The sequence below is a fragment of the Vulpes lagopus genome, chromosome 15 (genome assembly GCF_018345385.1).
Source record: "Vulpes lagopus strain Blue_001 chromosome 15, ASM1834538v1, whole genome shotgun sequence".
NCBI classification, from domain to species: Eukaryota; Metazoa; Chordata; class Mammalia; order Carnivora; family Canidae; genus Vulpes; species Vulpes lagopus.
In genome coordinates this window covers 11,889,326-11,901,571 of record NC_054838.1, presented here as the reverse complement: position 1 = coordinate 11,901,571, position 12,246 = coordinate 11,889,326, and the positions used below count along the sequence as shown (strand labels likewise).

Below are 12,246 nucleotides of genomic sequence, written 5' to 3'. Positions count from 1 at the left end.
CTGTTTTTGTGTTTTTTTTTTTTTTTAATGTCTGACTCATCCGATGCCCCAGATTGTACACTTCTCTCCCCTATGTCTTCTTTCCCAAGGGTATATAGACCCCCTCAACCTGGGGCCTCATCATGACTCAGAGAGGGAAACAGCTTGCCCAGTGTAACCTCTAAGCGTGATTTATGAAACAGGATGTATCCAAATTTTCACCACGCTGGAGCTATTCAATTTTCTCTAATGGCTTTTATCTGAGAGTTATGTCTGTTCGTGGCAGTCACGACCAGTAAGTCATTAGCTTAAAGTATACTGATTGTTAATTTTAGCACCCTGGGATCTGGGCCCAGCGAGGGAGGGCTCTTGCTTTTGCAAATCAGAGCTAAGGAACTTTTGAGCAGTTGGCTAACATTCACATCAGGAAAAGTTAGAAAGTAAGAAGGGATAATTAAAAAGTTAAAGAGTACAAAGCAGTTGACTAGCTGGATATAGTTCAGGAGGCTGTAAAATGGCCTCCATCTGGCTGCTCCCCTACTGCTAGGTACTTGTCCTCACCAGAAGACAAACGGAACCAGTCTTATCTGGAGTATCCTTGCGTGCCATGTACTTCACGCATGTGATCTCACTGATCCACGCAGTAGTGCCAGGAGGATGCCATTACTTGTTATCCTTATTATATACCCCACTTTACCGATAAGGACACTTAATGCCCCTGATCACACAGCTAATCACAGACTCTGAATCTGCATTTTTAAGCAACAGAGGTCCGGATGGGAGTGCCCCAAAGGTCCAGCCTAGCATCTCTCAGGGGCTACACTCTGTCTAAGGTCCCAGACGTCTGGGTTGCTAGCTGCTCACTTCTGACCTTGAGAAAATCAGTAGCTCAGTGCCAGCTCCCAGATGCCAGCTACTACAGTTTCCTTGTGGGTTCAGGGCTGGATGCTCCTTTGACACCCAGCTGGGGTGTCAAAGCCCTGGAGCCAGGAAGAGCCCACCCTGGGGTGGAAGATGGGGGCAGCATGGCTTTCCTGCCTCCAGGAATTTGGCCTTCCCTCTGGACTGTCATACGCGCTCCTTCAGGAGAGGCTGCTGAGGGGGTTGTCTTCGACAAGTTGGAGCCATTTAGAGGCTGGGTGGTCTTACTGCTCGGGGACTGGGGCCCGTGGGCCTCCGCAGGGAGAGCTTGACTCTGGCTCCTTTTGCTCAGACCTTGGGGGACTCATGGGCAATCTGTGCATCAGCCTGCCTGTCTCATTCGGAGACTGAGCTGAATTAGACTAGGAATCCCTGCAATTTCTCTCTCCACCATTCATTCCTCTGTGTTGATCGCTGTAGCAAAAGAGAAAGGATGAGCAAGTCTCCCAGTTTTATAGATGGGGCCCTGCCGGAACCATTGATTCCCTAGGATAAATCACTCTGAGCCTCGGTGGGTCTCTCAGGGCACTAACCACACAAAGCCTTCTTTGGATTTCCCATGGGGAAGCTTATGGCAGTGAGGAAACCCGGGTGCGGGTCTCAGATTGTAGCTCAGCTTGCTGCGTGACCTCAGGCAGATCTCTTCCCCTCTCTGAACGTGTCTCTCCATCTGCGCATGTTAATCTCTCTGTGCTTTAGTTTCCTCATCTGAAAAATGGGGATAGCAAGATTATTTCGAGGACGAAGTTTAAAGCATTGACCACAGTGCCTAACACATAGTTAGCACCCTAAATATTTCTCCCTCTTCTTCTCCTACTCATCAGTATTGTTATCATTATGGTTTTCATTACAAGGCAAGCATCTCTAAGGCCTCCTACTAATTCTAATACTCTAGCATTACGATGTGAGCTCCCCTGGGAAGGCGGCCTAGCTTGTGGCTGGAGGCTGTAGTCTTACCCCTGACTATTTGTGCAGGTGGGATTCTTGTTACCTTTCAGGTAAAGCGTCGAAGGCAGATGTATCCGGTTAATCAGGGGGAGGCTTGGGGCCTTGCCTGTGGTTTGTTGAAATGGTTCTGGCTCTGGAATCGAGGAGCAGGGATGAGGTCTGGGTGGCCCCTAGCCCTGCCCAGCCAGGATTTTCAGGGCTCCAGGGGCAAACCCAGCTCTGGGAGCCCTGTGGTCTATTCCACCCACTTGCTGGACTCTGGTGCCCAACAGCTAGCTGTAAAGGGTCACTCGGGCTTCCTCTAGAGAGTCGCTCCGTCTGTATTTCATGAGGCCCCATCCATTCGGTAGGGCTGGGAGACAGCTTGCTTAGTTTCTTGTGCCTCTCCTGGGAATGAAGGTTCTTGAAGAATCTGATGGCTGCAGAATGCTGACCACCCCGGCTAGCAGTACTGCAATGTCTCCATGACTATTGGCGTCCTCCCACAGATTGACAGTGGGGGCAAGGAGGGAAGCCCATTGTTGTCACCTCCCAAAGCTTGTTGCAGTCACTTTCCTTTCTACCCCAAGGCCCCATGGCTCCAACCTCAGGGCTTTTGTGCTCCCCTTGGGAGTTGCATCTATCTCTTAAATGGACCCCTGCTGCTGGCCTTACTCCCTGGAGTCAGTGCACTTTACTGGTCACCATTCGAGCTGAAATTCCATTCCAATCCTTTCAGTCCCCTATCAAACAAACTTCAAAGGCTCCCTGTCATCCACAGGATAATGTCCAAAGAATCAGTTCCTTTCATGTGCAGGACCACAGAGGCACCTTCCCTCCAGCCCCCTGGGAGAGGCCTGGGTCCCCGAATACTCGCTTCATTTTCTGGTCTTTTTGCCCCCACTCACAATGCTCTCCTGGCACTGAATGTCCTCGTCCCATCCTCACTCGGCAAAATCCCACCCTGCATTTAAGACCCAGCTCAGATGTCGCCTTCTCTGAGAAGTCTGGTCTGCTTCCCCAGCTGCAAGTAGTCACTCCTTTTTCTGCATTCCCACGCCACTGGGATAGTTTCCTCTAAACTCCTCCCCCAGCCTGGAGTGCTCAGCAGCCTTCTAGAAACACTTGCAGTTCCTTAATCTTCCCATGCTCTTCCCCTCTGCCCCCAGCTCTTCTCTTTGCCATGTCGCCCTTTCCTCTGTTTCCAAATTCCTCTAGCAAGGGTCAGTTTTGGGGTCATGACCTGAGAAACTTGCCATGACTGTTTCTCCCCACCTTCCATTCCCTTCTAGTACTTCTGGGAAGCCCTCTGGACCTCCTTCAGCATCCCCTTGGCTTTTTTTTTTTTTTTTTTTTTTTTTTGTGCAGTGTTTGCAGTTGTCATGCAACTATCTATTGTCTGTCTGTCTGTCTGGAAGTACATGCCTAGCAGAGCACGGAGCTGGGGGTGGAGGGGAGCCTGCCCAGCCAGGTATGATCAGACATTGAGGACTGTAGAGACTCAGGAGGGATGGGTGGCTTTGTCTCGGTGGGTGTTGGGATTCTGAGCCCTTTCCCTGCAGGAAAGGCCCTCCCACAGCGCTCTCAACTAGGAGTACTCATCACAACAGAAGAGGCACTTGTCTCTTGTTTACCAGCGAGGAAGCTGGGGTTCCTTTGGGAAGAACCCACCCAGTCAGTCAATAAGAGTTCATCGATCTGATCGATCTGGTCTTTGTGCACCAGACACCTGTCAGGTGGAGGGTGGGGGATACAGTGGGGCAGGATGGGCCTCTTGTCCCTGCCCCCGGGAGCCTCAAGGGAGAAAACGTTAAGCTGCTAATTTCGGTTAATTGTTTAATTGCAATTGTGATAAATTCTAGGGAGGAGAAACAATGAGGGGGTAGGGAATCACATAATGAGGGACTTTGACTGAACCCCCAGGTCTCATTCCTCTGCCACCCAGTCCCCCAGTGCCTCCTCCTGGTGCCTTAACTGCTTAACTGCTAACCATGACATTCACTGTCCGGCCCTGCTGGCAGCCCTAATGGGTTCTGCAGATTAAATAATCCCAGCCCAGCCTCGAGCCATCCTGGGGTTGGCCCATTAGACCATGGCAGGAGCCGCCCGGGTCCTTGTTCTAATTGAATAATTTACTGTAAATCGCCTGCCATTTCCTTCTGCGCCCAGGCTGGCTTGTTAGCCAAACGGAGGTGAGCAAGGGCGGCCTGTAATAGGAGGCGGGAGCCGAAATGAGCTGTCCAAATGAGCGCTTGTCACAGCGGGCATTGAATTAAATCAGAGACACTTAAGGCTTCAGGTCTGTCTTGTGACCCAGCCTCTCCTGGTGGGGGAGGCATAGCCCAGAGCCCCACAGGACCAAGGCCGAAGCCTCCAGGTGAGCTTTCCCATAAGTTAGGAAGGGCCTTGGGTGGGGTTGGGGGGTGAGGATGCAAGTGACGGAGTTTCCTCGTTCTTGCTCACTCCTGCCTATGTCCTTTCCACCTCCCTCGTGGGCAGGGCAGCCCCTCTGCCCTGAGATACATTTCTCAAGCCCTCCTTCCACGAGGAAGAACACTTCCTCTTTGAGGCTAGCATCTGCCAAGCACAAGATTCTTTTCTTTCGATCTATTAGGGGCTTTTGCAAGTGATCACATTTAATCCTCATGAAGAAGCTCCTAGGAGGCAGGCATGATTGAGGGAACCTCATTCTTGGAGGTTTGTGATTTTCTCAAGGTCACGTACCAATCTAGTACAGAATCAGGATTTGAATCCAGATCCATCAGACCCCAAAATTCAAATTCTTGCAACACCATTGAGGACAGACAATGGGGAGCAAAGAGATTACCTTGAATCCAATTTCCTGACGTGCCGTATAGCGTTGGAGGCATTGTGCTTGGAACTTCTGCTCAATAGGATGAATCCAGCCTAGGGCTTAGGAACAGTGTCTGCTGGGGCAGCAGGCTGTGGGGGCTTCCCTGATGGCTGCATGTTTGAAACAGGTCTCCCTGTAAAGCTAGTGATGGCTTTAGGCTTTGGCTGGGACTGTTTCATCCCCTGATTCCTTTAGGGCCCACAGCTGTCCACATGACTCTCACAAAAGGAACCAAGAAATGAGGAACCAGAAGAGACATCCCCACTGTTCTTGCCCCTCTTTCTTCCACTGTTTGAGTGCAGTGTTGGCAATCTGCTTCATTTTTCCAAGGACTATTCTTCTATCCTCTGGCTGTGTCATGGAGGGCCAGCACCCTGGCCTGATGAAGATGGAGGACTCCCAGCCCGGGAGGTGGGGGCAGTGGGAGGCATTGGTGAGAACGAAGAGAGCTGGCTGGCTCTGAGGGCTGGGGGCTGAGGGTGCTTGACACCATGGAATGGAGTCGGGCCTCCTGTTAGCAAATGCAGGACGTGTGCCACTTGTTCGTTGCCATCATCCTCTCCATCTGCTCCAGCAGATCCTAATCCCCTCCAAATCCTAAAGCCTGGATCCTAGTCCTCTATCACCTGTACAGCAGTGTGATTTTGAGCAATGCACACACCTCCACTGAATTTCAGAGTTTCATCAGTACAGGGGGATGATGATAGTAGTAAATGAATTAATGCTCTATGAAGCATTTAGAATAGTGCTTGGCCTCTATTACACATTCAATAAATATTGTTATTATTATTATTATTATTATTGACATTTTATAAATATCAGTTGGGTTAAACTCTTGGTACTTCTGATCTCACCTTCCAGATAGTCTCTCTTACCTGTTCTTCACCCCCAGCGAATATGAGTTATGGCTCCTCTGAGAGCTAATCTGATTCACAATTCTGGCTTCGACCATGCAGGTCATCATGTAAGATACTGGGCCCAGTCCCATATTGAGCAAGTTGTGCTTTCAGGCATCAAGGAGCCTTGTCCCACTGGGAGAAAGAGGCAGGCATAAATTATACAGTCTGTAAACAGGGCAGCGATACAGATGCAGCCCAAATGTCCCTCAAAGGCTTCCTCAGCCCCTGGGAAAACATGCAATCACAGGAAACAAGGTTTTGTTTGTTGGATGGCTCCGCTGGCATAACTGCTGGGAGGCTGTGGGTGAAATCGATGAACAAGGACACCTCACCAGGGCATTTTAATGAAATCAAGATATATCAGGTTTATTGTCCCATTCCCCTCTGCTAGGGGCCCAGTGGTCCCTAATGAAAAGGAAGCAGATTGTCTGGGCATAACGTGTTCCTACTGTGCTCTGGCCGGCTTCCGCCTGAAGGGCTCAACAGATCAGCAATTAGGAATCTGTTCTAGAATTTCATGGTCACCAGGCTGTTTCTAGAAAACATAGGTAGCTCTTTTCTAAGAGCTACTTCTTAGAAATTCAGATCATTCTCTTGCATCCAAGCTTCTGCTCATGAGAACTTTCCCCTTGTCTGGGTGCATCAGATATGACTTGATGAGATCCAAAGGTCCTCCAAGACCAAGGACTTGCTTCACCTCCTCACAGAACCCTAACTGGATCACGCTTTGAAGGGCCTTGGAGTTTCCCTACTCTCTCCGTGTCCTCGCCTGCCATGAGCTTGAATTCCCTCTTCGCTGTTTTTGCTCTGCATCCCTTTCTTCTTTATGAAGGAGATGGGGGTAAAATAAGATCTGCTTGCCCACTGCTATCTGATGACATCACTGCATTCACTCTGAGAAGTTGGTATTTCCCTTTGGGGTTCTTTAATCAAACATTTCAGAAAAGGGACAGTTATACCTCTTTTTGTTGTTTCTAGCTTTCTCTTTTGTGCCATCCTTTTCAGGCTGCTGACTCACTGGGTTCCAAGAATATACTTTATCAATCATGATAATAACACTAGAAATGACAATGGCGATATTGCTGCTGCTGCTGAGGACTCGTCGAGCACTCTCAAAGCTTTATATGCTTTGTCTCATTTTTGGCATCTCCCTCGGCACAGCAGACCATGGGGCCACGTGCACAGTAGACTCTCGGGCCTGAGAATAACAAAGGCTACTATCTATCGAGCTCTCACCCTGGCCTGACACTTGCACAGGCCTTATCTCAGGTCACTGCTATCAGAGCAATACAATAGAGAGTGTTATTCTCAGTTACAGATAGAGAATTGGGTCTCAGCATAAAAGGTTTTAAAAACGTATTCCACTCCTCTTTTCAACAGACACATGGAGGGCTGCCTACATGGCTGGCCCTTGGCTCAGAGATAGGAGCACAAAGGGTCCCTGCCCTTAAGGGGGTCATAGGGTGGTGGGCCCTACAGCCCCGGAAATAGGCAGTGGCCGTCAATCTCTGGAATTACATAATGCCCTAGTTTATTCTGAGCTCCTGGCTCCCATACTTTCCAGATCGACTGTCTTATTCTTTATTCCAAGCCTCATAAAGGGCACTTTATGTCCAGCGATATCACTGTTAATTAGAGTCCTCCTCCGTTCTTTTCTCATAAGGGTCATTTGTAATCATGGAGGAAGAGTTTAATTTTTCTGGACTGATCTTACCCTTCTTAGCTGTGATCTTCCCACAAGTTCATACTTGTGTTTTTTATGAAAGTCTTGACAATCTGCGGTCCTCAAGCTCAGGGCCTGCCAGGTGATGGCTGGTCCTCTCCTGTGTTCCTCTCCCCAGGCAAAAGTGACAGAATGTCCCTTTTCCTCAGGGAGGGCTTCCACACTGGCTTGGAGAAGGAGGTGGCAGAGAGGGAGGATCGAAGAGGGGACAGGCGACAGGAGGAGTCAAACAGGTGGGCAGGAGGAAGGACACTCTCGTCTTGGTCCAATCTGTGAGGCATAGGCAAGCCAGGTGGGTCCTCAGTGCAGGGACTGGAAGCCCCTAGAACCTGGTTTACCTTTATCAGTTAGGCTGCTTTTGTCTGTCTGTCCACTAACAAAATGATTATTTTAAACAACAAGAACTTTATTATCTTACATAATAGATAGGCCTAAGAGAGGGGGGACAGACTCCAGGGTTCCTTGATTCAGTGGCTTCATGATCAAGAAACCCAGATTTATTATTCTCTATTTTGCAGCTTTATTCTCCCAGCTGGGTCCCCATTTGATTGCAAGATGGTCTCCAGCAGCCATGAAGTGACGTACTTCCATGTTCGGGTCCAATGGGAGAGATACTGTCTCCTTGTGGTTTGCAGTTAGGAGAAAGAAAACTTTTTTTGGAAGCAATCCTGTCATGGCTCATTGGTCTGAATTGAGTCCCATGCCTATTCCTGAACCAGTTACTAGCAGTTTGGGTGAAATGATATCATCTGAAGTGCAATGGATTTGGGGAAGCAACCACCATGCTCATTACAGAGTCACATTTCCCGGGGATAATCAAAGTGAATAACCCAGGGCTGTGATGGTTATAGAGAATGAGCATGTAGAGTTTCCAGATTTAGCAAATAATACATGATGCCCAGTTAAATGTGAATTCCAGATAAACCATAGATTACTTTTGAAGTATAAGTACGTTCCATGCAATATTTGCTGGTCTGTGTGTCCCAGTGTTGGGGTCAAGGCAAGATGGGTCAGGCAAATGCTTGATAATGGGAGATAAAAGACTTAGAGGGATTCATAGTGAGCTTGGGACATAGAACTAAATGAACACTACTGTATGAGGACAGTAGAGTCTAAACTGGTTCAGAAAGAAGAGGGTTGAGACGCCTGGGTGGCTCAGCAGTTGAACATCTGCCTTCGGCTCAGGGTGTGATCCTGGAGTTCCAGGATCGGTTCCCACATCGGGCTCCCTGTGAGGAGCCTGCTTCTTCCTCTGCCTGTGTCTCGGATTTCTCTCTGTGTCTCTCATGAATAAATAAATAAAATCTTAAAAAAAAAAAAACAAAACAAAGAGGGTTAAGGGCCCTACCTCTATACCTACCTTGGCTCCTTGTAGAGGGGAGAAAAAGAGATTGTACCTCTTTTCTGAGGCACCCATTGATCTTGTTCTGCCTGCTCTTTTCCTAGGGTCACGACCGCTGCAGCCAGGCTTTGCTGCAGATTGGGATTAACATGATGGCCTTGCCTGGAGGCCGCCACCTGGACTCCATCCCTCTGCCGGGTCAGCGGTAAGTCCTGTTCCTTAGGGCCAGGCCTGCTCCATCTGGCTGAGGCCATCCTCTAGCTGAGGCCCAGCTCCAGGGTCTTGAAGCTACAGGTGCTCCCACCTGTCCATGCACTGTCCTGGGGAGAAAGCTTAAGACGAGGTATTGGGGATGCCACGTTGACTCAGCCAATACTGATAGAAGTGAGCCCTGAGACGTGCAGGAATCAGGCATGTCCAGTACCCTAAGGAGGTGGGGTCTAAGATGCAGGCAGACAATGAAACAAAGATTTGAATGGGGTGTTCTGCTAAGATAGGGGACCCCAGAGGAGGCTCCCAATCCCACCTTAACCAGGAGGCTGGAGCCATTGGGGGCCCTTGGGGTCATGGAAGTTTCTCTCTGAGCCTCTTGAAAGGGACGGTCTACCCTTAGGTGTCTTCTTCTCCCACAGCCCCAGGGAGGGCACAGAGCATAGAGCTGATCCTAGGAGATAATTATTGCCCTCAGTGGGGTGTGGGAGAGAGGTGGGGAGGAGGAGGCGGGAATACGCTGAGCAGCAGGTGAAGCCCAGATGATGAGGGGAGAAGAGGGAGAGATGGGGGCACCCGAGGTGCCTTCACACGGCTGAAGGCTGTGGGGCCCTGGCTGGTCCTGGAGGCCAGAACCAGAACCAAAGGGGGAGTACCAGGGCAGCAAATCTGTGGTGACTCACTGTCCCAGTTGCCCCAGGACTGTGCTGAGGTTGGCCCTGAGAGTTTTGTGACTTTGAGAATGCCTGCGTCCCAGGCGAGCGTCTCATGCAGGTTTGATCTACAGAGGAGCTGTGCAACTGGGTGCTCAGGGCTTCTGTCTTGCTCCTCTTTCTTTCTTTCTTATTTTCTTTTCCGGGGACATTTTGATGGGGCTGTTTCGAGGCAACTGAATCCTAGTAGCCCTAGCCAGACTGTCAAATCATTGTTGTTTTGTTTTGTATGTTTTATTTTATATATTACAGGTATCACTGACATCTTACCTTCATTCTATCCCTAATCCCCCCAACTGAATTATCATATCACTCATTTCTATGTTATTTGATTTTTGAGTATTTTTCTAGGTATGTGTTGCTTTAAAAAGTCAGAAAAAATGTTGAATATTTGCTAGAAGCTTACTAGTACTGGGTTAACCTTTATGAAGTCATCAGTGTCTCCCCCAAAGTCATCATTATGGCAAGCTTTACGGGTATGACATACAGCTCACGGGTGCCAGTTAGAATGGGAAACACTATTAGAGAGGTAGCTAGGAATTTTCTGTGCAGCCTGACACTGAGATAAGGGATCGTATGGGGGTCCAAATCTCTCTGTCTCTCTCTCTCTCTCTTTTTAAAGATGTTATTTATTCATGAAAGACACACAGGAGAGAGGCAGAGACACAGGCAGAGGGAGAAGCAGGCTCCATGCAGGGAGCCCAATGGGGGACTTGATCCCAGGACCCCAGGATCATGCCCTGGGCTAAAGGCAGGCACTCAACCACTGAGCCACCCAGGTGCCCCCCAAATATCTTTCCACACAGTGTGTGTTTAAAGAGAGCTCAGAGATTGTGAGAGGCAAACCCGTCAGGATACACGTGTTGGAAGAGCTGATGGCCTTTCATGGGGTGAGCAGGGGCCATCAGCTTTGAACTCATGACTGCCCAGTTTCAAAGCCGGGTTCTATCTCTTACTAGCTGTGTGGCCTTGTGCAGGTTCTCGCACCCCATCGGCCCCTGAGTTCCCTCACATATGAAACGAGGATGAAGAGAGTACCTACCTCATGTAATGTGTGAATTGAAGAAGTTAGTATGTGCAACGTGTCTGTCGCTCAGGGAAAGCTACATAGGGGGCTCTATTGTTTGTTGAGTGCCCACTGCATGTCAGAGGTCCACTGTGATCTCAGGGCAGTCTTCTAGAAACCCCTTCCCTGACTCTTCTTGGCCAGTGACCTCACTGAGAAAATAAGAAATCACCAATGGACACTCCCAGCCGCTTAATATTTTAAGCCAGGAGAAAGTGGAGCTGTTCTAGATGAAGTGGAATCGTAGCCCCGCTGGCTCCTGTCCAGCCCCAGCAGTAGGTTGGTACCCATGTGCCAGGTGGGCAGCAACAGCTCTGGCAATGTGTTGTTTCATAAGCACCTGGGGAGCTTCCCAGGTGCAATCCAAAACCAGCCCCACTCTCAGAGGCTGAATGCACATTCCGAGGACAGGGAGGGGGTGGGGAGCCTCGATGCCCGGGGTCCTGCACATGGGTAAACTGGTGATCACATCCTTTCGATGACCTCGCCCAACACAATAGGGTTTTGGGTCACCTCCTCAGAGCCTCCTGGGTCCTGGGATGGTCAGACCAGCACCTGTGCTGGCGGAGGGGAAGCTGCTGCCACAGGGCAGTTTAGGACAGTGGTTAAGGGTCAGGAGGGCCTCGACTTCACTATTGGTGCTGCTGCATATTCATTATGACCTTGGGCTTCAGTTTGTCTATGAAATGGGGATATTTGTACTTACATCATTGGGTTATGATGAGAATTTAAGATAATGTGTTTAAAGCACCTGCGTGCACACAGGAACCACTTGATCAGTGTTAACGTCTTCAGATGAGGACTAGGTCCCCAGAGTAAACATAGATCAGACCCTGGTACCCTTTCCGCCTTGGGGAACACTGTCTCTCTCTCTCTTTCTCTCTCTCTCTCTCATTTCCAATTCCTCTCATTTCCAATCCCCTTAGAAGTTTTAAGGATAAAAGGAAGTTAAATTACATGACAATGATTTAGAAATTGAATTCCTATTCTTTTGGAGGCAGGCTGGTTTTTTTGTTTTTTTTTAGATTTGATTTATTTATTCATGAGAGACACAGAGAGAGAGAGAGGCAGAGACACAGGCAGTTCTGGCTGATGGCAAAGCTGCAACCTGAGAAGAGGTTTGCTTGGGAAGTCTTAGCCAGTGGTGGCTAGGGGGCTCAGTGGTTGAGCGTCTGCCTTTGGCCCAGGGCTTGATCCCGGGGTCCTGGGATCGAGTCCCCCATCGGGCTCCCCGCATGGAGCCTGCTTCTCCCTCTGCCTGTGTCTCTGCCTCTATCTCTGTGTCTCTCATGAATAAATAAATCAAATCTTAAAAAAAAAAAGAAAAAGAAAAAAAGAAAGTCTTCAGCCCTAGTGTTCTGATAGGGCAGGGTGGGCTGCAGAGGGAAGGTGATTATTTCTTTTAATATATTCAGAGCCTGGCCTGGCCAGGATATTGGGGGAATGCAATCTCTGGGCCTACCGGCCTATTAATTGTGTGTGTCCTGGGGGCACGTGCATGAGCCGCATCCACAAGGAAGGCTTACGTGTATTCACAGGATGTCAGAGGGGTTAATGTCTCCAATCCGATGTTGCCTTGTGGACAGATAATAGCAGCTACCTCTTCTTTCCT

The 12,246-nt window shown here is 49.2% G+C and overlaps 1 protein-coding gene across 4 annotated transcripts in view; it reads left to right on the top strand.

Annotated features, from left to right (window-relative positions):
* Positions 1-12,246, top strand: part of INSC (INSC spindle orientation adaptor protein) — a 135,420-nt gene that overhangs the window by 35,441 nt on the left and 87,733 nt on the right. For all 4 annotated transcript variants that reach the window (XM_041729720.1, XM_041729717.1, XM_041729719.1 and 1 more), the window contains exon 2: positions 8,750-8,850. In XM_041729720.1, the coding sequence (XP_041585654.1) occupies positions 8,795-8,850 (56 nt within the window). In that variant the 5' untranslated portion in view covers positions 8,750-8,794. The remainder of the gene's footprint in view (positions 1-8,749; positions 8,851-12,246) is intronic.